General features: G+C 45.2%; 1 protein-coding gene across 1 annotated transcript in view; it reads right to left on the reverse strand.

The window, feature by feature from the left end:
* Positions 1–1,112: 1,112 nt before the first annotated feature.
* The window catches only part of PSD3 (pleckstrin and Sec7 domain containing 3), a 441,162-nt gene continuing 416,874 nt past the window's right edge, over positions 1,113–25,400 (reverse strand). Inside the window, exons 15-16 of the mRNA XM_047771731.1 lie at positions 24,727–24,870; positions 1,113–9,011 (exon numbers count right to left, since the gene is read on the reverse strand). Coding sequence (XP_047627687.1) covers positions 8,802–9,011; positions 24,727–24,870 — 354 coding nt within the window. The 3' untranslated portion in view covers positions 1,113–8,801. The remainder of the gene's footprint in view (positions 9,012–24,726; positions 24,871–25,400) is intronic.

Consider the following 25,400-nt stretch of genomic DNA (forward strand, 5'->3'; position numbering starts at 1 on the left):
AAACGACAAAAAGACAAAAAAAAAAAAAAAGCTTTGTCTCCACCATCTCGAACCCCCCTCTTCTCTGATGCGTCTGCCTGCAAGATCTCCTCCTGCTGACAGATGGTCCATAAAAACTAACAGTGATGCAGCAGCCTCACGGGTAAACCCCCCAGAGCCGTGGATCTGACGTCTAGAGGTGAGGTGTTCTCAGAGTGGCTAGCTTCTTCAATATAACGTCTTAATTCACCCTGTGTCTGAGTTTCCCCTCAGTGAGTGCTCATCTTTTGAAAATGATGGTTATAGTTCCTTTGGCTCTAATATTATTAATTGTGCAACAGAGTATGACAAGACACACAAAACTCCAAGCTCCAGGGGACAGACAACGGGTAAGGAGGATTCATATTTTATTTTGTTTTTGATTTTAAAAATTGAGCTATGATGGGATATACCGTATTAATTTCAGGTGTGCAATATGACTCAGTATTTATATGAGAAGACTCACATTTGAGGGAAGTGGAGGTGGAAGCCCGGGAACTCCCCCATCCCTGCCATCTGTCCCAGTGAGGGTCCCTCCTCAGAAAGGTTGGTTTTGGTCTCTGCAGGTAGCACTTTTATTTATGCTTAGGGGGATATAACCGGCGACCTTGCTCCAAAAGCCCAACGCCCCAGACATGAGATACCTCCTCCAACATTTAGAAGTTAAGGGACTGCGGTGGAATTTTCTTTTCTTCATGTTCCAAGTCAGCAGATGTTATTTTCAGCATCCAGTTTGGTTATGTGAACACACACACACCCAAGGCCCCATGAAGCAGTGACCATCCAGCCCTTGGCCCCACCACCCAGGTAAGTGCTGGAGTGAACGGGATGTGCGTGGGTCCTTGAAATGACCCCAGAAAGCTTTGTCCTTCCTTCCTCCCAGCCCCCAACAAAGGCCTCAGGCTCCTTACAGTCACTGTCCGAGAGGGCAGCAGGGGTTAACAATCTGACTTTCTCACCGCCTTAACCACCCACCCGGCCAAAGCCCTCACTGTGGGGCTTGTGGTTGGTGTTTCGTAGGGGGGAGGGGGGTCTGCTGTGTTCACTTTTAAAGGTGTTATTCTAGCTGCTTAATAAATAAGCAAATACAAGCCTTCTCCCAAATGACTGAAATCTGTTGGATTTATTTCTTTCTAAAGTGTGTACATTTACATATATCATATACATATTTTAAATCCTTCACTATTTTGCATGATTTCTATTACATAAAAACCGTTTAAATGCAATAAATGTTGTTGTAAAACAACAAATGATCCCCAACTTATAAAAACACAGGAACAGTTATATTCATGAACATTTACACAATAGAGAAATGTATTCTATGTCACAGCTTCTATACACATCAGGTGACTCACTGGTCTGCACGATTTAGCTTTTACTTCAACAACAGTGAAATAGGGCAATATTTATATACAACTATTTTAATAAAAAATAAAGCGATTGTAAAATGTAAACTTAATTTTCAAAATAGTCTTTAAACACTTGAACAATATCCACATAAAGGACTGTTCCGTTCCAACGACAGCCACCACGAACGCCGTGACTTCTAGGAGACGGCGTCACTCGGATCTGGTGGGTGATGAGGAACAGTTTCCAGCACAGGACTGGGTACCGTGAGCTCACCCAAGTCTGCCAATGCTGACAGCATGGCCAATGAAAAGGAGTAGGCTGCTATTTCATCACTCATTACCTGCACAGTTTGCAGGGACATGTGGCAACAGGACTGCAGTGAGACTGAAGTGATTGGTGGAGAAAACTCTCAAGGTCAAGGAATGAGCCATTCTGCCAATGAGTTTGAGCCCCAGGAAACAACCCAGTTAACAGGCTGGAAAAGTCATGAGCTCGTTTTACATAACAGGATACAGACCACGGTCCTTCTGCCTGCCCCCCAGTAATCCAGGCTCGGCTGTACTGGCTCTCCACGTGTGAGGCTTTCTGTTCTAGAAACGGGCTCCTAAACCCGAGGGAGGAGAGCATGCAGGGAGCATTGAGGCCTTTACCTGGAAGTGCTCACCTGGCCTGGGCCCCTCCACGGAGATGAACCTTAGCCATTTGCAGAAAGCGGGGGGCAAAGGCCAAGATTACCCATCCCTGGTTACCGTTCAATCTGCCAGCTTGTTTGCTGCAAAGGCAAAGGATGTGGCCTTGGCTTCAGTCCAAGAATTTGAGAATTTTCTTAATACTTTTGTCATGTGTCACTGCAGTCACTCAGTCACCCTCAGCAGGGCCAGCCTGTGAGGACGGCTGGACCCCTACAGCCAGGGAAGGAGCAGGCATGGACCAACCCAACTCATGCCTCCTGCTCTGGGAGCATGGGGAGAGGGGCTGGGAGAAGCCCCCTCTTTGCAGATGTCCTGCGGTGTCAGGCAGGAGTGTGGGGAGGGGGGGTGGCGCTGGCTGTGCTGTCCTGAGCTGAGCTTTGGTGGTGGTGGGGGACCCCCGGGGTGCATTTAGGCAGATGTGGGTAGTTAGTAATTGAGCTCCCCCAAATCTCTCTAGGAACCAATATTCTCAGAAAGTGACATTAAGGTGCTTATTTTTATAACATGATTCGCAAGAGCCCAGGCTCTCTCTGCGATGGGGACCCTGCTGTAGCTGGGTCCTGCACGTCCACTCTCACCACCCTGTTGGGCAGCTCCCTGTGCCCCGAGGGAAGGGAGGGCATGCAGGGCTCCGCTGTGCTCAGAGGAACTGTCTCCACAGCGAGCAGCAGCACTGCCCTGGACAATGGTCATCAGCCCCTGGAACTTCCCCGGTGGCTCGCAGGGTGTTGGGAACTGCAAGGTCTGCCAGGAAGACAGATGTGTGCCCCCCATGCGGTTGGTCTCAGAGCCAGACGTGGGGCACTGCCACCTCTGCTAACCCCTCACAACACTTGCTGTGCACACGTGTGTAGGTGCAGGCACACACACACACCAGAGGCCCCGCTGAGGGCTCCCTTCCACTTGCATGCCTGAGGCGACAGGGTAGTCCCAGATTTCTCAGGGCAGAGGGCTGGCCCCAAGCAGGCCTCCCCCAGATGGAAGGCGACCAGCTCACATGGTCTAATGACTTCTGTCCCTACAGTTTCAAAAAGTATCCTAATGGCATTAATCAATGTGCATGCACACTCTCCACAGAGGAGATGTTATTATCTAGGCCAAATGGTTACCTGGCTTTACATCTAAAGTCCAAACCTTTCCAATGACTAAGGCCCAAAATTAAAGTTTTCTTTGCTACTCCTTTTGTACGTGATTTCTGAATCAAACGGGTGATTTTGTAAATCACTGTAGTTCTTAGAAGGAAACACACTCTCGCAGAGCAGAGACCCCCGCCAGGCGGCCAGAGCCAGCTCACTGCACGTCAGAAAGAGATTAGGAAACAGGATACATTTGCAAAAATAGTTTGAGACTATGGCGTTAATTAAAAAAAACTCAAGTGTAACCACCACCGCTACTGCGGCCTGGAGCCGGAGATGAGCCGCCCACCCCACAACTCCCGTCCTCTGAATTGGATACGAGGAACTCCAGGCAGGATAGACACGTGCTCTGCACTCAGCCACTCATTCACACACACTCAGATTTGCTTTAAATACACCAACATGCTGGTTAATAAATCTTAATCTCTAGGTATCTACATATACACTGTAAGATAAGCAGTAAGCTCAGACAGCTAAGGCCAGTGGCTCTTCTTTGGGGAGAGGCAGGAAAATCGACCTAAGTAGAAAAATATGAAAGTTCTGACCTGGTCCATAGCCTGTCCTAAGGTTCTTTTACCTGTGACTAGATGCTGGTTTGTGCAACCGCAAACCTGGGGCCCAGCCCCGATCTCTGGGAGTCCTGACCTACTCCAGCTGGGCAGTACCTCTTCTGGGTGGGGAGGGCAAGGACCGGTGCTGGGGATGCCATGAGCCACTGTCACACACACACACGCAGGTAACCAGTGCTAATTCCTCTGGACTAATCACAACAATAAAGAACGTGTGCTTGAAAGCATCACATTTTGTAATAAGTCCCCAACTGTCATCGACTTTATGCTTAAATGCTTTTAATACTAAAGTTGCTCAGACCTTAACAGGCTGCATGTGTGTGTGTTTTTTTTTTCTTTCTTTCTGTATATTCCGTATTATAATGAGCTACCCCCCTCCCCCCCAGTATTGTACACAGTACACTGAAATAGTTTAACAAAGTTAGTTCAGAGTCCTTTCTGCTCTGGTGATTCAAAGCTCAAAGATGAGATTTTCTAGCATAAAATCTTATTAAAAAATTAATCAAAATATCATTTGAATTTAAGTTTAATAAAACAGTACCACTATATAGACTCTCAACAACTGCATTATATTCTCCATCCTATGAGGTTTTTACTTGCTTTTCATATCACACTGGACAAAAATAAATTTGATGTACGTACACTGTATACTGATGTACAATCTACACATTGATACATATAGATACACACGACCATAAATACCCACAATTATGACTTCGGCAGGTGACAGAAAGCATATTCTTTGATGTCTTACACATCATCAATATGAATAGTCTCCAAAAGCTGGCAACACTACAGAGATACACGTAAATTACGAGGATGAGCCAGAGAGATTGAAGGAAACCTACTGTATATACAACTACTTAACTTGCAATATTTTCTTGCTGTTGCTTCCAAGTCCACAGACTACTGACCGTCTCTGAAGACACTGTTTGCAGGCACTGGCCAGACACCATCCCAGGCAGGGGCTGCCCACTTGGGTGTTGGGACACTCTGGGCACAAAAGGAAAAGGGAAAGGGTGATGGCCTTGGACCTCAGTCCTCCTGTTGAGAGACACTGGGAAGAGCAGGAGCGGCAGAGCACCCAGCGCGGCTCAAAGTCCCCTGGGTGACTTGCTGGTTGAGACGGCAGAGGCCGACGGAGACATCCCCTGCCTGGGGCAGGCTGGTAGCCCGGGGAAGAGCCTGCCAGAGAGCAGGGGCTCATGTGCCTACAAAGCCAACTGACCTCTTCCTGTCAGAATAACTCAGGTGCTCTGCGAGGAAGGCAGATGCTAGTTGAGCCCAAAGTCACGCTAGTCATTAACTAGGCTCTACTTTAATCAAGTCGCTCTGGGCACCACCCTGATCCTTGTTTAACGGTGCTCATCTTACAAGGGCAAAAATGCTGTCAAGTGAAAGGGGAAGGGGTCATGTCATCTGCTCCCACCTGCGGAACACCCGACCCGGCCCACAAGAGCTAAAGCAGAGGTTTGGGCTGCAAGGCTAAGAGGTGCCCTTGGAACTCACGCCTGAAAAAGCTTCATGGATGACTACGGGCACAAACGCCAGAGAACCAAATTCCAATGACAACTAACTAAGAAAGTCTTGGTTGTAAGACAATGGAGGAATTTTTTAAGGTTAATTTTCTTCCCGCTGTCTATGATTTGGGAGCGAGGCAGAGAAGAGGGCAGCTCGAGGCCAAAGCAAGCCCTGCCTACCCAGCAACATCCTCCCGCTCTTTCTGTGATGGAGGAAGGGCAGCTAGGGCAGCACAAGGCTCTTGACCTGCTGGGTGCGTAAACCCCTCTCCAGCCTCAGAGGCTCTGTGCTTTGGCCACAGGGTGAAACACAGACTCAAGACACCAACCCTCACTTGGCCCTGGAAAGCCGGGCAATTTTTCTTGTCCAGAATTAACTCCCTCTTGTCCTTTCCGACCAGGAAACAGTCCTTATCTTGGGAATGAGGGTCAGAGCTGGAGAAGCACGGAGGGTCCTGCAAGGTCGCTGTCCACCCTCTCTACCTGAGAGCAACTCCAGCTGCAGTGCCCCAGGTAACTCCACATGCTGCCTTTACTGAGGTTAACTAAATGCACAGAAGTATTGCTCGGTTTAATCAGGTATTACTAAGAGTTAGCAAATGATGTTTGTAAAAGGCATACTTAGGATAGTGTCTACAGCTGGCAATAAAATAAGGACTCTGCATGTTAGTGATTCAGTTTCCCTTGCTAACAAGCAATTCCTGACACCATCCTGTAAATGTCAACATGTGAGGTGGGGGGATGAACCCTGAAACACTTGCCTTTATACACAGGCCACACCTATGGGCAATTCTGCCATAAGACCATCACCAAGGTATTTTGATGACTATCAAGATTTTCTGTACTAAAAGTTAAGTGTGTTTATGTGAAGAGAAATAATGACTAATCAGATGGAGAGAAATCGCAGGGCTCCTGGTGCTGAGGTTGGGTGAGTGGGGGCTGTACCTGCAGGAAGAAAGGATGGGGCAGTGCTTTGTACCAGATCTGGGAGGCAGGTCTGGAGTGGCTATGAAAGGGACGGTCTTCGGTGTCCCCTGGCTGGCTACCACAGGAAAGAAACAATCGCAGAGGGAAAAGGGCCACAGGCAAGAATCTTAGAACCCAGGTCCTGCCTCCTACAGGCTAAGCCCTTGGCCTGCAAGGTCACTGACCCCACATAGTGCAGACAGCATCCCACTGGGGGAGTCTGGGCCCCTGGCTCACAGACTCTCCTTTGCAGCTATTTTTAAGATAAACCAGGCAAACACAGTATATATTCTGCCACTTCAAAAGTGCCCTTTCCATCTCACTTGGCCTGCACACCCAGGAGCTCTTGGACACAACTTCAGCGGGTCAGCAGGTCGCGGGCTGAGCATCGTGCCTTCCTGGTGCTGACGCTGACCTGGTATCTCGGAGCAACTTCAATGTCTAAACACTGCAGTGAGGTAACATTCCACGTCCAGGACAGACAAAGTGAGACACACGGAGACATCCTACACACACAGACACACACGCACACACAGACTGTCAGCACACACATTCAAGCCAGTCAGGGATGCTTATTCTTCTTTAGTTGTTGAAGCTCAGAGATGACATGGTCTAGGTACCTTACTCCCCTCTGTTTAGGATAAAGATGAAGGCAGAAAGCAAACAGGCTGATAATTCAGATTCTAGGAAGAAAGACTATCCTCTTGCAGAAATCTTGGATTCAGTCAAAAGCTCCCCCAAAAAATCAAATGCATGGGCCATGCTGCTAACTACCCTGTTTGTTTCTAGGTTTTGAAACACATTTAGTCACCGCCTTTACCGAAACCAGATAGAGGGAGTTTTTCAAAGGTGTGACAAAAACACTCTCTACAAAATGAGCAGCTACAACCTTAGGAAGGGGTTTCTCTTTCCAGGGCACCAGCGAACATGGGCATTTATACAGCAGAAGGAAGTATATGGTAATAAATAGTTCTGTATAAATGCTGGTGCATCAGAACAAAATACCTCTAGAAACTACCGTGGTTTGAGAGCAGGTTTTCCCACACTCCCTGGAACCATGCTATTCACGCAGAGTCCCTGATTCTTTGGTCATAGTACCTTAGCTAGTAAACTGAGGAGAATGAGAGCAAACTTCAGTGGGAGAGAAAAGAAGATTCCAAGTGATTCCATTAGTCATGAAGTTGTGGAGATTATAGATTTAAAGATCACAGAGTTTCCAGGTTTCAAAATCAGGAAGTTCTAAGTGGGCTCAATTTTCACGTTCTCTTTCTCAATCAGAGAATGTTCTGTTATCACCCTGAATTTCAAAGGGACTGTCCCTGGAACAAGCTTGTGACTGTTTTGAGCAGATACAAAGAAATGACTTAAAATCAAGGATTTCTTTTTAGGGGAAAGTTCAGTATCGCAGAGTGAACTTGCTGTCACAGATTAAGGAAATCTGCACATGGAGCCAGAAGGTTTGTCAGTTTTCCAACCATACATAATTCCTTCAGACTATTTATTACTTTCAGACTTATTTTAAAGAATCAATATTCTATTGCTAAACAACTATAAGAAAAAGAACCCTCACTTTTTTCCTTTCTTATTCTGCTTCGATTGAGGAGCAAATGAGAGGGGCTCCATTTCGATATTATTTTGTTAGGAAGGCCTCAATATTCTTAAAACCTGGAGACAAAACTGCGCCTCTAGATGTAAAAGGACCTAATTCCTGGATGGCACGGTATCGACTGGTAGGTAGTTCTAGATTCCTCATCCAGACCCTGCAGGAGTGAGGTGACAGTTTCTGCAGACCAAAGGCATGTCTGCTCTCTAGCAGTCGACTGCAGCTACCATCCTTGAGAAAACAAAATGAACTTGGGGTCATTCTCCTCAGTCTTCCACAGCGAGACTCAGCTTCCTCCCTCCATGCGTGGCTGAAGGGCACTTCCAGGAGGCCAGTAGGCTTCCAAAGTCCTCCCATCCCAGGTCCTCAGGCCCCCGGCCCTCAGCAGGGCCGGATGCACCGCTAGGTGTCAGGAGTGCGTGCAGCGGCCTCACGGTGGAACCTCGTGACTCCTGAGCCTGCGAGGGCTCGATTCCACCTCTGTGACCAGGCAGGATTTCACAGAGAAAGGCTTATATTAACTCTGGCTAGAATTTTCTAAACTACAAAGGTTGTCCAGTTAAGTGTTTCACAATGGATTAAATTTTTAACCTTAAAAAAAAAAAAGTGTAACAGCTGATTTGAGAATACACAAAACAACTGAGTAGAGTGCAAACGAGAGAGAACTGAGGGAGAGAGATGGGTAATTCATTCTGAAACCGTGATCCCTCCCCTCACAAAAGGTGCATTAGTTCTCAAGTAGCAAAAAATCATCAAAGCAAAGAAATCAAGAGCAAAGAGACGATCTGTACAGAAACTAACAAAAATATACAATAGAAAAGGTTACTAATGCACCATTTAGTCACAGACTTTTTTTTTTTTTAAATATATTCACGGGTTTACCAGAAAGATCTTGAAAAGCTGTTTTGCTCCACGACCAGACCAGCATTTCTGGCCGCAGACGGATTCTAAGTAACTTTTTGCTTAATGCTCGGCGTTTCAGGTCGGTGGTCCTTCCTCTCTGACACGTTTCGCTTGACCTTGGCGGTGACTGGAGATGAGTCTGGGTTGAGTGAAGGGCTGGAGTGCGACTTCTTCAGGCCCGCGGGCCCCCCGCTGCCCAGCAGCTCAGCGCCGCCCTCCTTCAGGACGCGGACGTACACCTCGTAGCGGGTTTTCTGTGCCAGCAGAGAAGACGGTCAGGGTTCAGTTCTGCTTTGCTTCCTGGACACTCAGACCCGGAAAGCCCTGGCGGGGTGGAGGGGCCTGGGGGGTGGAGGGGGCTGGGGGGTTGTGGCTCTGGTCTAGGAGATCAGCCGCCCTCAGGCTCAGGTCACAGCCATGGGGCCGCCCTGCTCCCCTTGACCTGGCCTGGAGGCTCTCTGTTTTTCTTTTTTGGAGGGGCCATGCCCTTGGCATGGGGAAGCTTCCTGGCCAGGAGTTGAACCCATGGCCACAGCAGTGACAATGCTGAGCTCTTAACACCCTGAGCCACTGGGGCACTCCCGACCTGAGGAAGCAGTTTGTGGTGAAGCTCCATCTTTTCCTCCCCTTGGAGACCACGGACACTTCCTAGAAGCTGCTCTGGCTTTCCTGCCGCTGCTTTTCTGCTAGGATTACCAACTTCTCAGAGTACTATGGTTTCTTACAAAACCTGAAATGATTTTTGCATGCTTTTTTTGTCATGCATTTTTTTTTTTTAACAACTGTTTGTTGAATGTCTAGTATGTTTTAAAATGGATCCTTGATTCTCCCATCTCTGGGTATCTTTTTCTAGGAGTAATTGAGAAGGAAACTACAGAGATATTTTCTTTTACCCTAATTGGTGCTTTTTAAAAAGTTTCTACGAAGCCACTATATGTATATATTATATATATATACACATACACACACACATACATTGCAGATTATAGAAGGGTCTCAGATTCTTGATTTGATAGATTCTAGTCAAAATAAGTCATCACACTGCTTCAACACACGAAAAATTTATGGAAGGCCTGAAGTATTTTATTTTTAAACAAAAAAAAATGTCAGTTATAAATTGTTCCAACAAAGGCAGGCAAAGTCTGTTATGACTATAAATCTTTTAGGGATTGTGCTTGTCAGACTGAGATTTTGTATATCTCAGTTTTGAATTAATAATTATTAAGCTGCTTGAAGCTATTCTTTCGAGTTGAGTTGTTTTGTTCAAAAGTAGGGAGAAGCTGCTAGTCATGAGGCTTGCTCTGGGTCTGGTTGGTGTGGGGTGCTGAGCTTTGGCTGATGACATTTATGGGGTGCCCGCATGCTAGCGGCAGGTTGTGAATATGAGAAGCACATACAATTGGTACATTATCACCCCATTTTACAGTAAAGGAAATAGAGACAGAGTCATGCCCTGAGTCAGAGCAAAGGTGTGAATCTGGGATTTGGACTCAGGAAATCTAACTGGAGAGCCCACACTCTTCAGCTGCATTTCCTCCCTGGATATGAAAACACGCACATGAATGTGTATTTAGGATGTCTATTCTGACAGACACTAGGTTGAACCAATCAAAAGCCATTCTTAAGCACCTCTTCTCCCATGTCCCTCCCACTACAAAGGCTGAAAAAAACCCAAACACTTATTTTCCCAGCCCCCTTACAGGGTAAGATGGGCTGTGTACTATTTTGGCCAATGACATGTAAGGAGAAATCTCCTGGTAGGCTTCTGGGAAAGCGGTTTTGCTTTCTGATAAAAGGGACAGGCTTCAGAGAAGCCACTGCTGCTAGCCCCTCACTCTTAGCTCTCCCCACCCCTCTGACTTGTGGCAGTAGGCATGAAGGCAAAAGGACCACATACTAGGCCTGAGGACAAATAGACAGAAAGAGCCTGGGTTCTTTTTTTTTTTTTTTGGACTTTTTGCCATTTCTTGGGCCGCTCCCGTGGCATACGGAGGTTCCCAGGCTAGGGGTCTAATGGGAGCTGTAACTGCCAGCCTATACCAGAGCCACACCAACTCGGGATCCGAGCCGAGTCTGCGACCTACACCACAGCTCACGGCAATGCCGGATCGTTAACCCACTGAGCAAGGGCAGGGATCGAACCTGCAACCTCATGATTCCTAGTCGGATTCATTAACTACTGCGCCACAACGGGAACTCTGAGCCTGGGTTCTTGATGACCCAATGAGCTAGATCCAAGGCTATGATTCCCTACTGCCTCTGACTATCTTGCTATGTCTGAAGAATAAAAATCCTTTGGGGTTAAGCCACTGTTTTTCAGTTATTTTTTTCCCCCCACATTTTTTCTTTCAATCTTACTGAGATATAATTGACACACAGCACTGTGTAAGTTTAAGGTGTATGGTAGAATGATTTGCTCTACATACATCATGAAAGAATGATCGTGAGTTTAGTGAACATCCATCATTTCATATAGATACAAACCTAAAGAAATAGAAAAAAAATGTTCTTCCTTGTGATGAGAACTCTGAGGATTTACTCTCCTAACAACTTATATATATAACATACATCAGTGCTAATTATATTTATCATTTGCTTCATTACTTACCTACAATTGGAAGTTTGTACCTTTTGACTGCCTTCATCCAATTTCCCCTCCCCTAATCCCACCTCTGGTAACAGAAATCTGGTCTGTTTTTCTGAGATTGTCTGTTTGTTTTTGATATATAATTAACCTATAACACTGTTAGTTCCAAGTATACAACACAGGGATTCAATATCTCTATACATTTCAAAATGATCACCTTGCTCTATCTTGCCAGATCATATGGTAGTTCTATTTTTAGTTTTTTGAGGAACTGCTATACTGTTTGTTTTCCACAATGGGTTCACCATTCTTTTTTTCTCCTTTTTTTAGGGCTGCACCTGTGGCATATGGAAGTTCTCAGGCTAGGGGCCGAATCAGAGCTACAGCTGCCAGACTAAATCACAGCCACAGCAAAGCAGAATCCAAGCTGGGTCTGTGACCTACACCATAGCTCACGGCAATGCCAGATCCCCAACCCACTGTTCAAGGCCAGGGATGGAACCTGTATTTTCATGTTTCTGCTGAGCCATGATGGGAACTCTCCCCACCACCTTTTTTTTTTAAATTGAAGTATAGTTGACATACAAAGTTGTATTGGTTTTAGGTGTACCAGTAGTGTGTGTGACTCAGTTGTGTGTGTGTGTGTGAGTGTACATCAATCATCCATATCCCTTTTCAGATTCATTTCCCAATTAGTTTATTATAAGATATTAAATATAGTTCCTTGTTGTTTAGCTATTTTCTTTTTTTTTTTTTTGGTTGTTGTTGTTGCTATTTCTTGGGCCGCTCCCGCGGTATATGGAGGTTCCCAGGCTAGGGGTCGAATCAGAGCTGTAGCCACCGGCCTACGCCAGAGCCACAGCAACGCGGGATCCGAGCCGCGTCTGCGACCTACACCACAGCTCACGGCAACGCCAGATTGTTAACCCACTGAGCAAGGGCAGGGACCGAACCCGCAAGCTCATGGTTCCTAGTCGGATTCGTTAACCACTGCGCCACGACGGGAACTCCCTGTTTAGCTATTTTCTATATAGTGGTGTGTATCTGCTAATCCCAAACTCCTAATTCATCACTCCTCATTGACTGAACCAATTTACATTCCCACCAACAGTGTACTAGGGTTTCCTTTCGTCCACATCCTCACCAACATTGTTTTTTGTGTTCACTTAAGTAACAGCTGTTCTGGCAGGGGTGAGGTGCTACCTCACTGTGGTTTCCATTTGCATTTCCTTGGTGATTAGTAATGCGGAGCCCCTTCTCATGTGTGTCAGGTACTGATAATTGCAGATGAAAGCATCACTAATTGATGCACATTCCAATTTTAATAAAGAAGTAACAAAGTAAAAGAGTGAAATACTAAGCTTTTCTCAGAAAGCTACCAAGGGTTTAATAAGGACACTTGCTAATAAAAAAATGTCATCAGCATTACACAGTGGTCTATGCGTCAGTGAAATCTAAAGTCTTACTCATTCTAAGGAATTTAGAGACTTAATCTGTCTCTAAACTGCCTTGGTGGCAAGATTAACATGCAGGAAAGAACTACTCTCAATATGAACAAGGTTTAGCAGAATGATCTAAAGGCAATTTAAAAATAGATTCAGAAAACCAATGTAAGGCTTACTGTTTCACAAAGCTAGGGCATTTATGCAATGAAAGGGGTATGAAGGACAATCTTTTGAGATGACTTGAAAGGGGACAAAAGGAGAGAAGGTGCCTGGTCCCAATTTCTAACAGTTTTTGAAGAAACTGACACTACTGGGAGAATTCATCTAAAAATATATATGAAGAAAAGCAACTTCATCCACTCATTCTGCAGCTCCAGCTGCAAAGCTGCTGTCTCCAATAAATTACATCAAGGTGTCAATCAACACACAAAAGGCACACCAGAGGAGTGGCAGTATATGAGTCATCAGATGAGGAGAAAAGACAAAGACAAGGGTGAAGGGGGAACAGAAACTACGACTGTTCAGGTGCTGAGTGAAATAAGAGAACACCAACGTGGGTTTGTCAAGGAACTTCCAAAGGGCTGTGCTCTATTCCTGAACTAAAAAGGTTTCAGGGACAGAGGCTACCAAACCCAGGAATATAGCTTTGCTTTCTACCATGCTCTGCAGCCAAGCCAAATGCCTCTTCAAACTATTTTAGAAAAACATATCTCTAAATCAGGATTATTGGAAGAACTGTAATCCATGTCCTTCTGGGATTACAGACTCACCTAAATATGTAAATCCCAAACCAGAGGCTTTGGGGGCCAAGAAAGGTTGGCTCTGAGCCAAGACATGCAGCTCTGAGCTGAGCAGGAGGGGCAGGGGGATGCTCAAAGTCCCTTCCCTAGCTGCCCCTGCTCCTCTGCCTGTGGAGGGAAAGACAGATCTCTTCTGAATGCAGCTGTGTGGTATCTTTTATTTCCTCTCTTCCTTTCAGAGAAGACACGACTCTCATCTTCTCTCTAAGGCCAATGGTGAAATTTAAGTTTTAGATTAGAGCTGGTGTGTGGGGAAAAGCAGAGCAGCAGTAGGACATGTGTTTGTCGATCGCTTTTTAACCCGATGTGCCAGTTCAGAGACTGAAAACTTGAGGACCATGTTCCAATCTTGGCCAAAGAAGCCAGTAGAGGATAGAGCAGCAGACACTGTTTGCAACTTCCCTAGCAGCCTTTTCTTCCAGCTAATGAAGCTGTGGTTTTCATGAAGGGTGCCAGGACAGGAATTGTGGTCTAACCCAGACATGACAACCTTGTCCCCTTGCAGTCACCCCTGTAGCCGTGTGGCTGAGACCACACAGAAGGAGACACGTCATGAGAGCAGACTAGGGTACTTCCTTAGGAAGCAGCTTTTGCTGCCCTGATAAAAGGTGGGAGGTGAAATGTCTGGGGCTAGGGCAGGCATTTTGAAACCATGAAATGATAAGCATGAAAACAAAAAAGCCAATGTGCTAAAGACAGCAAATCTGACATCTAGAAAGATCATAATCCTTGGTCACAACTCCCAAGCATCCAGTGATGATTTACTCAGTTTCCTTAAGTGAGATAAAGAATGTTGCACTGTTTAAATTCTTAGTAGAGTTTTCTATTAGTCGCAGACTAACAAAATGGTCAACACTCAGCTTGGACTCACTCATAAAAAAAATATCCTGGTTAACTGACAAGGGCTGAATTTCCAAAATATATAAACAGCTCATACAATTCAATAATAATAAAAACCCCTGAACAACCCAACCAAAAATGGGCAGAAGACCTAAATAGATATTTCTCCAAAGATGACAGACAGATGTCCAAAAGGCATATGAAAAGATGCTAATTATTAGACAAATGCAAATCAAAGCTACATTGGTCAGACTGGTCTTCATCAAAAAGTCCATACACAGGAGTTCCTGTCATGGCTCAGTGGTAAAAAAAACCTGACTAGTATCCATGAGGATGCAGGTTCAATTCCTGGCCCTGCTCAGTGGGTTAAGGATCTAGCATTGCCGTGAGCTGTGGTGTAGCTCGGATCCTGTGGCTGTGGCATAGGCCAGCAGCTGCAGCTCTGATTCAACCCCTGGCCTGGGAATCCCCATATGCTGTGGGTGCGGCCCTAAAGATTCAAAAAAAAAAAAAAAATCTGCAAACAGTAAATGCTGGAGTGGGTGTGAAGAAAAGGGAACCCTCCTACACTGTTAGTGGGAATGTAAACTGGTGCAGCCACTATGGAGAACAGTATGAAGTTTTCTGAGAAAACTAGAAATAGAACTACCATATGATCCAGCATCACCGCTTCTGGGCATATATCCAGAGAAAACTCTAATTTGAAAAGATGCATGCACCCCAGTGTTCACCACCACACTCTTTACAATAGCCAAGACATGGAAGCAAACTGAATGTCCATCAGCAGAGGCGTGGATAAAGAAGATGTGGTATATAACACACAACAGAATATTACTCAGCCATAAAAAGAACAAAATAATGCCATCTGCAGCAACATGGATGAAACTAGAGATTATCATGCCAAATGAAGTAACTCAGACAAACATCATATGATATCACTTATATGTGGACTCTAAAAAAATGATACAAGAGAACTTATTTACAAAACAGAAACGGACTCATAGTCAGAAATCAAGTTTATGATTACCAAAGGGGAAAGGGGAGTGAGGGATAAATTAAGAGTTTGGTACTTGCTACTATATAAAGAATAGATGAGCAACAAGGTCCTAGCACAGGGAATTATATTCAATATCCTATAATAAACCATAATGGAAAATAACATGAAAAAACATATATTCATATATATGTATAATTGAACAATTTTACAGTACACCAGAAACTAACACAGAATTATAAGTCAACTATACTTCAATAAAAAAAAATCCTGATTGAGTTGTACACGCACTTCCTATCTTAATTTTATTTATGAATAGATATGCTTAATTAATAGGCTTTGGTATAATGTAGTTTTGTTAGGTTTTCTCTGAATATTCAACAAATTATTGATGGGTGTTATTTCACTCTAAGCCATACTGTGGTCACATAATAAGAATTAAGTCACTGAGTATTTTATTACATCCATTAATAGTTTTATACCATTTGCTTACTCTTCATAGGGGCTGGAGTACAGCTCTCTTGGTCCTTCTCTATAAACCTACAACATGCAAGATACTGCGATTAGCCAACACATGGAGATCTTGGCCAAACGCAGTGCAAATGCTTAATGGCTTTCTTCCTACTAAAAGCAAGTTCTTTCCTCACTCTGGCACCTCCTTACTACACGTTTTTGCAATGTTAATTAAGTGGGTCTTCAACCAACTGTAAGAATATTCCTCAAATATGAACAAAAAAGGTCCCTAGCCATGCCTACTGGGGAAGAATAAAAAATACAGTGTCTGGGAGTTCCCATTGTGGCTCAGTGGTAACGAACACAACTAGCATCCATGAGAACACAGGTTTGATCCCTGACCTTGCTCAGTGGGTTAAGGATCAGGGGGTGCTGTGAGCTATGGTGTAGGGTATAGATGCGGATCGGATCTAGCATTGCTGTGGTTGTGGTGCAGGCTGGCAGCTGCAGCTCTGATTCGACCCCTAGCCTGGGAACTTCCATATGCCAAGGGTGCAGCCCTGAAAAGAAAAATAAATAAATAAGTAAATAAGTAAATACATACATACATACATACATACATACAAAGGCCAAACAAGCTATGGCTTAGGCTGAATGATGTTAAGTGCTAAAGAAATAATCCTGAGTATTGTTATTATTTGAAAAGAAATTTAGTCATATTCACATATAAATGTACTTGCATCTGACTTATCAGGTTCTAGTTTCCTGAATTCTGCATGTTTCATTTCATTTAACATAACAGCTATCTATCTCCTTTTGACCTCTGATACGCGAATAGGATAGTAACCACTGAATGAAAAGAAAACTGCAATGGCAATTCTAACCTGGCACTGCTATCTGCAACCAGACCTCACAGCGATGCTCCAGCAACAAGTTTGGAACACATCCCTCCTGACCTTTCCGGCTCCCAAGTAGGCAGGCAAAAGGCTCCCTAACGCAAAATGTGAGGCATGCCAAACTGTCACGCACATAGCAAAAAAACTGTTTGCTCCTGGATCTCTACACTGCAAAACAAAGAAAGTAATTAAAACAAGCCAACAAAACCAGGAGCTCTTGAAGGAACTGCTTACTTGAAATAAAGAGTGCTCATCTGCGCTATGCACTCCATGGGACAAGGCAGAACTCGTCTGCAGCCTTTCTCCTCGACCCTCACCCTCACCACTGGAGAACTTCAGAAAGCAAAACATTCAAAACGGAGCTTTCTCAAAGGTCCTATCTGAAAGCCAGCCTAGGACTTACATTTTTTTTTTTTTTGAGGATATCAATGTTTATTAATTTCAGAGAAACTTAAAGGGAGAACAAACAACTGTTTTGAAAACTAAAATATAAAAATATAAGGGATAATATTTATATTTGCCTTCCAGACTAATACAAGGTATCTAGGTTTTCAGCTATGTTTTAATACTAGAAGAAAGATTTTGTATCTTGAACCTAGTTGCCCTGCTAATTTCTGGTTTATATCTTGCCTGAAGCTTCCCTTAAGGAAACTTGACAGAAAAAAAAAAAAAAGATCCTTTCCTTTCTCTGACTTTCCTGGTTAGTTATGGCCCTTTTAGGGGGTGTGGGAAGGGTGCTGTCTGCTTTAGGTGATAGAAAAAGGGGAAGGGATGCAATAGGACTTAATATTTTTAAAAGAAAATTTCAACGTTTTTCCCCTATGTTACTCCCATGTCAGGCTTCGGCATGCACTGGTAACCCACCATCAAGATACAGCAAATAGACGCACTTTTGGTTTGTACAGTTTGTGTTCATGGCTTTCTGAGAAAACCTGCGGCCAGGTGAATTCTCTTACATTTCAGCCTACCTTTTGGCTCAGTTGCTCTCTAAATGAACTTTGCGACTTCTGTTAAAAACAAAGCTAGGTGTTTGTGTTGTGGCTCAGTGGAAATGAATCCATGAGGATACAGGTTCCATCCCCTGCCTCGCTCGGTGGGTTAAGGACCCAGCGTTGCCATGAGCTGTGTATAGGTTGAAGACGTGACTCGGATCCTGTGTTGCTGTGGCTGTGGTGTACACTGGCAGCTATAGTTCCAATTTGACCCCTAGCCTAGGAACTTCCATATGCCACAGGTGTGGCCCTAAAAATAAATAAATAAATAAATAAGTAAATAAATAAAATAAAAAGCTTATTTCTTTGAGTATAAGAAGAAGAAGTCAAAAGACCTAATACAGACAAAAAGCACTGGGTTGGTAGAAAGCGTTTTGAGGGCATCTTTGTCTCCATCCTGTGGCCCTGGCCTGATGCCTCTGCCAGGTGGCAGCTCAGCCTGATGTCACTGCCCCAGCACACCCTCGGGCCCTTCAGAGAGCAAGGAGGGCTGAATAGCCACCCATCCTGCTTCCGCCTGCCAGGTGCCAGCACCCCCCTGCTGCCAGGACCAGCAAGTGGACCCCCTGCAGTGCTGTGGAGAATAGGCTGGGGCATCAAGGAGAGTTTTCTCAATTCCTGAGGGTGAATTTTAAAAATATTGCTGCCTTTCTCACTCTTCACACTTCATTGCTCTAGCTCTCAAAATTCTTTCTTTATATAAACCCAGTCTGTATTAGTACCTGGATTTTTTTTTTTTTTTTTTTTAAGAGCTGCACCCATGGCATATGGAGGTTCCCAGGCTAGGGGTCGAATTGAAGCTACAGCTGCCAGCCTACACCACAGGCACAGCAATGCAGGATCCAAGCTCTTGCTTGTCTGTGACCTACACCACAGCTCACGGTAATGCCTGAGCCCACTGATGGAGGCCAGGGATCGAACCCGCAACATCCTGGTTCCTAGTCAGATTCATTAACCACTGCGCCATGACGGGAACTCCAGTATTGGTCTTTTCTTGCAGACAATACCTTAACCCAAAGCAGTGACCCTCCTTGGAGGAGACATTTTGGGCCTCAGGAGGGACTGGGGACAGGGAGTCACCACAGGTCCCAGGACTGGCTGTTCTGCGTCTCAATCATCTATTTAAAGTTGATTCTAGGCACCCTGTTGCTAAGCTTCTCCCCCTTCCAAAGTGACTGTTGTGATTTACAGCTGAAAATCCAGAGCTCCCGGGCCTTCTCTCCTCAGGTCACACAGAGTGCAATTCCAGGTGGCAATGGGAGAATCCCCCCTGGGCCTACCCGGACTTGCCTGCCTAGACAACTGCTGTTCTTGGGTCTCTACTTAGTCTCCTACTAGAAAAAGAAAATTCCTAAATTTCCCCAAGAAGTCTACTAATCTGCCACATCTTTGCTTCTCAGGTCCAGACCTACAGTCAATCACCTTTGTGATGTTTTCTCTAAAGGAGATGGCACTGGATCCAGGCTGGACCCTGTTACTAAAACCAAGTCTTGCTCCTCATCTCCAGGTAAGTTAATGGAATTTCTCCCTTGCTCTCAGGAGGGAGGAAAAGGGTAATCACTGCTATCTTTACATTTTTATGACCAAGGCCCTTACAAAAGCAGCTGAATTATTTTGTTTCAGAGGTGGATGTGCCCCTGCACTGCTCCTGTGAGAGGAAAAGTGGTTGATAATGTGAAGATTCCTTATCTGATGTTGGCAAATAGAAACACAACCAGGATCACAACCAGAGAATCTGTTCAGAAAGAAATACACCAAACCATCCACCCACCTACCCCTTCCAGGACCACGCAACAAAGAGCCCAACAATAAAACTGAGGGCTTGCAATCTGAAATTTATATAAATGTGCACTGCTGGACATGAGCTGTTTTTCATTTCCTTAGTGACTCTGTGTGGACTGTGCTCTTACTCTCAGAGACAGAAATTTCAGAAGGCATCATGCCATTTTACATGCCACCAAAAATTAGGAATTCAGAAAAAGATGCATTATGCCTCAAGAATGTCCCAGTTTTTCTAAACTTATAAATATTCTGTCCCAAGAAATGTATGTGTCTTGTTAGAATGGACATGTGTTGTTTCTAAAAGTGAACTTCCAGCCGTGTGGTTGGTGTGGGTCCTGTCTGCCTTGAGCCAGAGCCTATGCTTTCTCCAGCATGACATTCGGGAGTGGACATGCGGCTGAGTGCCAGGCCATTCAGGTAAGGGAACTTTACTCGGCATCTGGGTTGAGCCATCAGGAAAATGGACTTTTTTTCCTGCGGGACTGGCACCTACAAACACACATACCTCAAAGTTTCTAACCAGGAAGAGACAGCTGATTGCAAAGCCCACGTTCGAAGACTCAAGACAAAGAGAGTTGGGTAACTGTCTGTAGCCTGTATACAGGGTGGTGAACTCAATGCCTTTGGGGCCAGGCCAACAGCACAAATGAGGACAGCTCTAGCTGTAATGTAATGGGGAGTGGTGGGGCCCTGCTGGTCTTCCCTAAATCCATTCACAACTCAGTGAAAATAGTGCCACAATGGCCAAAGAAAACTTTCCCACCTTAGGTCTGTTGGCCCATGTGACACACCTCGATGTGCTGCCCACCAGGCTCCCAACCTGGCTCTACAGCAAATCTGGGCACGTCTATCAGACTGACCTCAGGACCCTCCTCAGTAAATCTCTTGTAGCCCAGGCACATTGGTAGCAGGTTTGGGCTGCTGCAGGCTCCTTTTCCTTACTCAGGTCTAAGAATTAAAAATTAAGCCACTGGGAGTTCCTGCTGTGGTGCAGTGAGATTGGAGGCATCTTGGGAGCACTGGGATGCAGGTTCAAGCCCCATCCTGGCACAGTGGGTTAAGGATCCGGCACTGCCAGAGCTGTGGCTTAGGTTGCAACCTTGGCTTGGATCTGATCCCTGGCCTGGGAACTCTGAATGCCAAAGCACAACCAAAAATAAAAAAGAAACAAAACAAAATGAAAAATGCAAAACAAAAGTTAAGCCAGTGAAAACATCTTAATTGTCACATGAAAAATATCCTGAAGCTAACAGTATCTTCACTTTAACTGCTAATGAAGAAGCATAAAGCCAAATTGCTGGGGCCCAGTACAAGGCTAGCAGGAGAATTTCTTTAAAGGGGCTTCTTAAAGGGCCCCGGAGTACCTGGCCTACTGTGCTTCAAAGAGCTGGAGCTTTGTAAGGTTTACATCTGGACCTGCCTCCCAATCCTGATAAGTTTCCAAATGTACCAGACGCATGTAGATCAATTTAAACATTTTTAGGTGCAAAGGGAACTGAATAAAGTAAAAATAAGTTATAAGGAAGTGAGGCTATCAAAATACCAAAAATCATTCTGATATTTATTTTCTTGAAACTTGGAAATGATAGTGAGTTTATTATGCAGGCTTGTGATGACGGACAAGCATATTTTGAAAGTGAGATTAGACTCCAAGTGAACTCTTCTAGGCAAGGAACAGCCACAGCCTGAGGGAACCAGTGCAATTAAAGAACAGCAATGCTGGGAGTTCCCATTGTGGCGCAGTGGTTAACGAATCCGACTAGGAACCATGAGGTTGCGGGTGCGATCCCTGGCCTTGCTGAGCAGGTTAAGGATCTGGCATTGCCGTGAGCTGTGGTGTAGGTTGCAGACGTGGCTTGGATCCTGAGTTGGACCCCTAGCCTTGGAACCTCCATATGCCACAGGAGTGGCCCTAGAAAAGGCAAAAAGACAAAAAGACAAAACAACAACAACAACAACAACAACAACAAAAAAAACAGCAGTGCTGTCTCCATGAACAGTCCTGGAAGAGACATGAACTTGGTGGATTACAGCCATTCTGAGAGGAGTCTGCTGCTTTCAGAAGCAGTGTCTATGCTGAGATAGAGGGATGCCTCCTTGTTCTCTATAGACTCTTTGTTTTTTTTATAGATTTCAAAAATAAACAAGGAAACAACCCCTGAACCTTTTTTTTTTTTTTTTAACCTAAGTTTCTAATTATTTACTGTCAGGGTTTGGAGAATTTCTAAGGCAGAGACAGGACTGTGGATCTCGCCCACCATGAAGAGTGTTTGTACACAAAGCAACTTGGGATACAAACAACTGAAATGCAAGGAGTGAGAAAACCCTGGTGTTATTACCCACAGCTTAACATTCGAACAAAATAAAGGTGTTTTCCTTACGAAGATGTGAAAATTACAAGAACTGCTCTGAAACCACAGGGGCAGGTGAGAGAGCTGATTCCTGCCTGTGATTCCTCCCTGGTGACAAGGACACAGATGGGATCCAAGCTCCCCTTCCTGTCACTGGCCATCTGCGGCCACACGACGCTGCAGATACTGCTGTCTGTTTATCACGTGTGTTTTCTGAGGAGCTGGGTTCTCTCGGAGAACTACTTCTGATGTATCTTTCATACTCGGTAAGAAAGTCCCATTTATTCACTCAACAAATATGTCTTGAGCGCTGAGTCCATATTCTAGAAGCTGAGGACACAGCAACGAACAAAATACATAGGACCGTCCATGACTCTCATGCCCCCATTGAGGGAGCAGAGCCGCCTGCGAGGGGGTGTCATATAAAGCCCAGCATTGGATGCCACGCAGAGGGTTCACACAAGCACACACACCAGATGAATTCTGGGGGCTGAAATAATAGCAAAGTGAACCCTGCAAGACATACTAGTTCAACTTTAAGTTAGTGAAAAATAATCATTCACATTTTAAAAAAGATGACTTTCACAAAACCCTTTTTAGATAATGTCTGTAAAGCCGGGTGCCCTCCCCCCCCTTTCTGGCAGAAGCAGGTTAACACAGTGTGATGGACAATTCACCATGCCTGCCGTATTACCACGTGAGCCTGACTGTATGAATGCAATCTTGAGGCTCCTGGTTATGACATCCGGATGGAAGCAAGACTCAGGCCCACAAAGGCTGCTCTAAGTTCACATTAGGAAATGAAAATGCTGGCTTTTGCTGGGTTATCCTTTCAGGAAAGGGACACCACAGTAGATTCAAAGACAGGGAGTGCTTCTAGCCGTGGCAACCCTTCTGTGGTCCTGCAGCCACCCCCACCTCCTGGGGACAGACCCATGGCCTTGGAGTCAAGGGCTCAAAGCAAGGTGTTGAGTGCTGGAAACAGGGGAAGGAGGTGTTGGGAAATTTAATTAGCAAGTGTTAAACTAAAAGGGCTCTCAGCTGAAAGCCTCCAGAAGTGTGAAGAATTATGACTGATTTTGAGAACTCTCCTTCCCAAGAATGAACAAGTGTGGTGAAAGATGAGCTGCTTAGTTTTTTTGTTTTGTTTTTTGACAAGTATTTTTTCAAGTGTTTTGCTGGCAAGGCTTCCAAAGTTTCAGTTAATCAACTTCTACCTTTAATAAAAGATTTTTCTTCATCTGCCCAGAGCAAGGACTTGCTTAACCATGAAGAAAACTAGTACATGGATCAGCAGAGGACTAAAATTTAGCCACTTTTTATAACAGAAACAGTATAACTCAGGAAGCGTCCATGAAATCCTGTCCAATTGAACAAGCACAGAGCAACGAGTGGAAATGGACTTGGGGTCCCTGAACCCCAGGGCTCACGGGAGGGGCGGTGTTGTGGAAGCCACCACAGATACAAAGACTTGCTGAAATCCCTTCAACATGAGCTGCTCTGCAGCAAGGCGGTAACTAGGAGGGTGTGGGCTGCATCTTGAAAGATCTAAGAGGACTCGCAGAAATGAAATGAGGGGCAGAGCATTTGGGGCAGATGAAGGTAGATGAACAAAGGCATAAAGTGTGTTTGAAGAGAGCAGAGTGGGTGGGAACCGTGATGGACACGCATGCAGGTTATGGTGGGAGGACCGGTGTTATGAGAGACAAGGAACCCAAATCCTCTCAGGTGAAGGGCAGACTTCATTTGAAGGTAAGTTGAAGGGGGCAGGGTGAGGGGAATAGGGACAGCTGTTGAACAGAAGAAGGCCTTAGAAAACCTGCTCTCAGGCTGCACAGGATGAACCGAGGGCAGGAGAGCCTCCAGGTGCAGATGAGAGAGGCACACCTGGGCTCGGGTGGAAGACCTGGCTCTTGGGGGACCACATGGGCCAGTACGACAGTGCTCAGGTGATGCTAGGCTTCCAGCCCGAGGAAGAAGCAGGATGGTAAGATGGGATGGGAGGAGATGAGTAAGTAGAGCAGACCAGATCAACAATGAAAAAGAATAGCTAAAGATGGACGTGAACGCACTCAAAAAGAAAATAAGGTAAAAAATTAAACTACTGTTCTTCATTTTAGACTACATGCTACCTACTTTAAAAAATAAAGACACTTCACATGTCCTAAAAATGGCAGCTGAAGGGGGAGAGTCAGAGGGTCCTGCATGACCCTGACACTATCTGATTTGGAAGAAAATTTAGCCAAAGGTGACATTTATTATTTATACCGGTTTCAACTTGCTTTTAAATTTTCCATCCTTCCTGCGTTTATGAATCCTTCCCATCCTTTTTAATGACACTCGCTACAGTATATGGATGTAACAACTTAATTTATCAGCTTCCTTGCAGAGGGCGGTGAGTGGTAAGAGGAAAACGTATCTGTTGCCTAGCAGCAAGTGTGCGCAGGGAAAAGCATCACGTCAGCCTGCAGCTCATTTCCTCCATGGTACTTTTCCTGACTCCAACTCTGCTGGAGGAGAGGCAGAAAGAGGGAAAGCAGGTGCCCACCCTGGCATGTCCATCTCCTGTTGTTTTTTGTCTCAGCTGGCACACGCTATACCAACAAGCAGGCTATTTGCTTGTAGGCACACAAAAAGTGACAGTTATTCTCTGAACTTTGTTTGACACTTACATAGAATCTCAAACAGGAACCAGACCAGGCCTGAAGCCCCCCAGGGAGAGGCTGGGTCAAGGTACATTCCCCTCAGTTACAGTAACCAACACCTCCTCATGGGAAAATCATAAAACAGCTCAGGCAGAGGCATCTACTAAGTTTAGGTTCAACACACCTCAAACTCCAGATAGTGATCTTTCAGTCTGTACTCGTCCACCTCCTTGGCTTTGACCTTTTTGTCCGGGGGGTAGGAGCGGTGCTCGGCCAGCTCTGTGCTGATCTGCTTCAGCTTGCTTTCATGAGACTTCAGCTGTTCCTCCTGCAGCAAAGTATTAAGCCATTTAACATCCAGAAAATACATCAATAAGCAACCGTGGCATACTTTAAAAATCCCTTATGATGAATGACTTTCACTCAGCAGCAGCCCAACATGCCTCTGCAGCCACCTCTCACCAACTCTCTCAGGTTCACAGGTACCTTTGAAGACGGCAGCCAAGGCCAAGACCAGTCTTCCTCACCAGGCCCCTGGTCACAAAGCCAGATGCTTCAGGGCCCTCTGTTGAGCGTGACCACCAGAGGCTGAGATGAAGCTCCTGAGAGACATTCCAGCAGGCAGGCATCACTGCAGCACCATCCTGCGGGCCTCAGGGCAGCTCCTCCGCTTTGTATACACCCAGCAAGAGCAAGGCTGCCCCATCATAGTGGTTGAAGACCTACCCGCATTCTTTCCCCTTTTGAGACAGCAATACCATCAAGAAATAATTTTCTCTGGAGTTCCCATCGTGGCACAGTGGTTAATGAATCCGACTAGGAACCATGAGGTTGCGGGTGTGATCCTTGGCCTTGCTC

This window comes from Phacochoerus africanus, chromosome 3, assembly GCF_016906955.1.
Source record: "Phacochoerus africanus isolate WHEZ1 chromosome 3, ROS_Pafr_v1, whole genome shotgun sequence".
NCBI classification, from domain to species: domain Eukaryota; kingdom Metazoa; phylum Chordata; class Mammalia; order Artiodactyla; family Suidae; genus Phacochoerus; species Phacochoerus africanus.